At 35.0% G+C, this 3102-nt stretch overlaps 1 protein-coding gene across 1 annotated transcript in view; it reads left to right on the forward strand.

Moving 5' to 3' along the window:
• The window catches only part of MTMR9 (myotubularin related protein 9), an 80293-nt gene that overhangs the window by 73522 nt on the left and 3669 nt on the right, over positions 1 to 3102 (forward strand). The window contains exon 9 of the mRNA XM_006884884.1: positions 885 to 1036. Within this exon, the coding sequence (XP_006884946.1) occupies positions 885 to 1036 (152 nt within the window). The remainder of the gene's footprint in view (positions 1 to 884; positions 1037 to 3102) is intronic.

Here is a 3102-nt window from a genome sequence, read left to right on the forward strand (position 1 = left end):
TACTTCCTGGATCATTTAACATTCTAATCCAACCATACCCTTAATCCAGTGTATAAGGAGTTTCCTTAGTGTGTGACCATTTATCTCATAAGAGTTAAAAAAGGAATAATGTGACCTGTTGAAGGGGAAGCAGGAGACAGGATAGGACCTCAGTAGCACCAGGGAAGAATCCCAAGTAGTGGAGAGAATCTTTCTAGACCACGTAAGAAAGGATCTTCCCCTAGTGCTGGCACCCTGGATTTGAACTTCTCATTTCCTAAACTATTAAAGAATAAATTTGTTCATTAAAGCCATCCAGTTGTGGTATCTCAGTTACAGCAGCATTAAATAAGAAAGACAACTCGGTTATGGTTTTACATTCCTGGCCAGCTTTGGAAGCTTAGAAAAACAAGTCTTTATTCTTGTTCAGTTAAAACTTAACAAGATCATAATACCTAATCACATATCCCTTTTACACAGTTTTCTCCCTCATCTGTTTCAATACAGTATACATCATGTGATTAGGTATTATTGTTATGACAGGAGTCCCGAATGAAGGCTGAATAGTGGAGTGGACCTGTGGGGAGGGATTGTAAACAATGAAAGAATTTTTCTTTTACTTTTCAAAGAGAAGAGTGTACTGGAGGGGAGGGGTGGACAGGGAGAAAAGTGCAACAATGAATGGAAATCCAAAGTCTCTGTAATTTTCATTAAAATTAATATTAATAATAAAAAACTGAACAAGATCAGATTTTCTGACAACTATTTTATTTTACTGTGTTTCTTAGCCAGAAATTTTGTGGTCAGCCTTCTAACATACAGAGAGGAGAAATTGCCTTATTGAGAAGAGCACTTAGTACTGACACAAATTAATTGCTTTAATGCCACTTTTTTTTGTTGATCAGATGTAAATTGAAGTTACAGCAGAAAACGATGTCTTTGTGGTCTTGGGTCAATCGACCCAGTGAACTGAGTAAATTTACTAATCCTCTTTTTGAAGCCAACAATCTTGTCATCTGGCCTTCAGTTGCTCCACAGAGTCTACAGCTATGGGAAGGTAAAGCATTTTCAAACTTATCTTGATATTCTCTCTACTAAGTGCATGTTGTTACTTATGTTTGAAGATGATGAGGTAGTCTTATCCTTAGACCTATGTGTAATATTTATTGTTTTCTTTTTTGTTTTTTATTATTATTCATTTTAATGAAAATTTATATTTTAGATTTCCATTCATTCATTGTTGCACTTTTCTCCCTGCCCACCCCTCCCCCCAGTACACTCTTCTTTTTTAAAAGTTAAAGAAAAATTCTTTCATTGTTATACAATCCCTCCCCCAAGTCCACTCTACTACACAGCCTTCATTTGAAAAGTTAAAGAAAAATTCTTTCGTTGTTATACAATCCCTCCCCCCAAGTCCACTCCATTATGCAGCCTTCATTCTGAACTCATGTCATGACAATAATACTCAATCATATCATCTATACCTTTTAAACAGTTTTCTCTCACCTGTTTCAATGCAGTATACATAATTTATCCCATCTTTCTATTCTTCCTCCCAAACCCCTATGTCAGTCCCATTTTACAACAGTAGCATTATGCAGTATTTGTCCTTTTGTGACTGAGATATTTCACTCAGCATAATGTCACCCATTTTGAATATTATTGCACGAGTTCCTTGTTTTTCAATGCAGTGTAGTATTCCATCATGTGAATATACCACAGCTTCTCTATTCATTCGTTTGTTGATGGGCACTTAGGTTGTTTCCAACTCTTTGCTGTTGTGAACAAAGCTGCAATAAACATGGTTGTGCATATTATATCTGCTTGGGTAGCGGTTATGCTTTCTTTGGGGTATTGTTTTCTTTTAGTTATATTTTTCACATCAGCTATCCAGGGATAGTTTGTTGGAATCACCTCATCTCCATTTGAGAAATCAGTGGTCACCGTTTAATGGATAGTGTTGCTTATATTTGATAATACTTTCTCAATCAGAAAACATGGGGTTTTTTTCCCTAAGGTATTTGGTAGATGACTGGGAAAGAAACAAATTTAAAGCTCCTGGGGAAGGCTTTAAATCTATTTTATTTATTAAGTAGTCATTAGTTTTTTAAATACAGTTGAAAGGTTACATGAGCTAGTAATTCAGTTAGATTTTAAAGATTCACAAAATACCATCCACCAGCATAATAATGCCAAATAATTAAATCTTCATATAGAGAAGTATTCCTTGCTTAACTTTCAAATATATTGATGATGTTTTAACTACCTTTTTTTGTAGTACTGAAACTTAACCCCTTAAATATCAATGCTCTGTAGATGATATAAGCTCATTATTAAACAGTTTATAAAATGTCATTTAATTTGTTGAAGATAAGAAATACAGTTGTATTCATCATTGTGCCAAAGAACATAAAGCATAACCACAATGATGACAGATTGATCTTTATTATTATAATGTCAGTTTTAATACTCTGTTCTAATGTTATGCCCCTTAAGGACTGTTCGGGTACAGAGATTTATTGTCTTACTGGGCAAATTACTTTGATTCTTCAGTTTAAAATTTAGTCTATTTCTGTATCTTCTTGGGATGTCATCTGTTGCCTTTCATTCCTCTTAGTACATCTACCATTATCTGCTTCTGTTTACTTTAGGTTATACTTGTAGACTTACATTTTGAGGTGGCCCCTAGTCCAGATTGTGACAAAATGGGCTTAGACGGTCTCAAGGTTCTCTGAACAGGATCCTTCCTGCTTTGATTCAGTTATTTTAGCTGCTTACAGCTTTGCTTGCTTTCTGAATTATTGTAGAAAGTCACAGGAGCTCTGGTGGCATAGTGATAAAAGAGCTTAGCTAACTGAAAGAAAGGCAGTGTAAATCTCCTAGCTGCTCTTCAGGAGACAGGTAAATCTGTAAAGATTATCTTTCTGATTCTTCTAAGGGAGCTTTGTCCTATCATAGGTAGAGAAAAGCAAATGAGAAAGTACAGCTTTATCTCTTATTTAAGACTTCTGGAATAATTTACTTAAACACTGCTGTCATATTTAATAACTAAAATGAGAGCCAGAGGTAACTGGTGGTTGCTATGAAGCTGAACACTGTGACATTGATGTGTCAAAATGTGTT

The sequence above is a fragment of the Elephantulus edwardii genome, unplaced genomic scaffold, assembly GCF_000299155.1.
Source record: "Elephantulus edwardii isolate Elephantulus edwardi_28Jun2011 unplaced genomic scaffold, EleEdw1.0 scaffold00038, whole genome shotgun sequence".
NCBI lineage: Eukaryota > Metazoa > Chordata > Mammalia > Macroscelidea > Macroscelididae > Elephantulus > Elephantulus edwardii.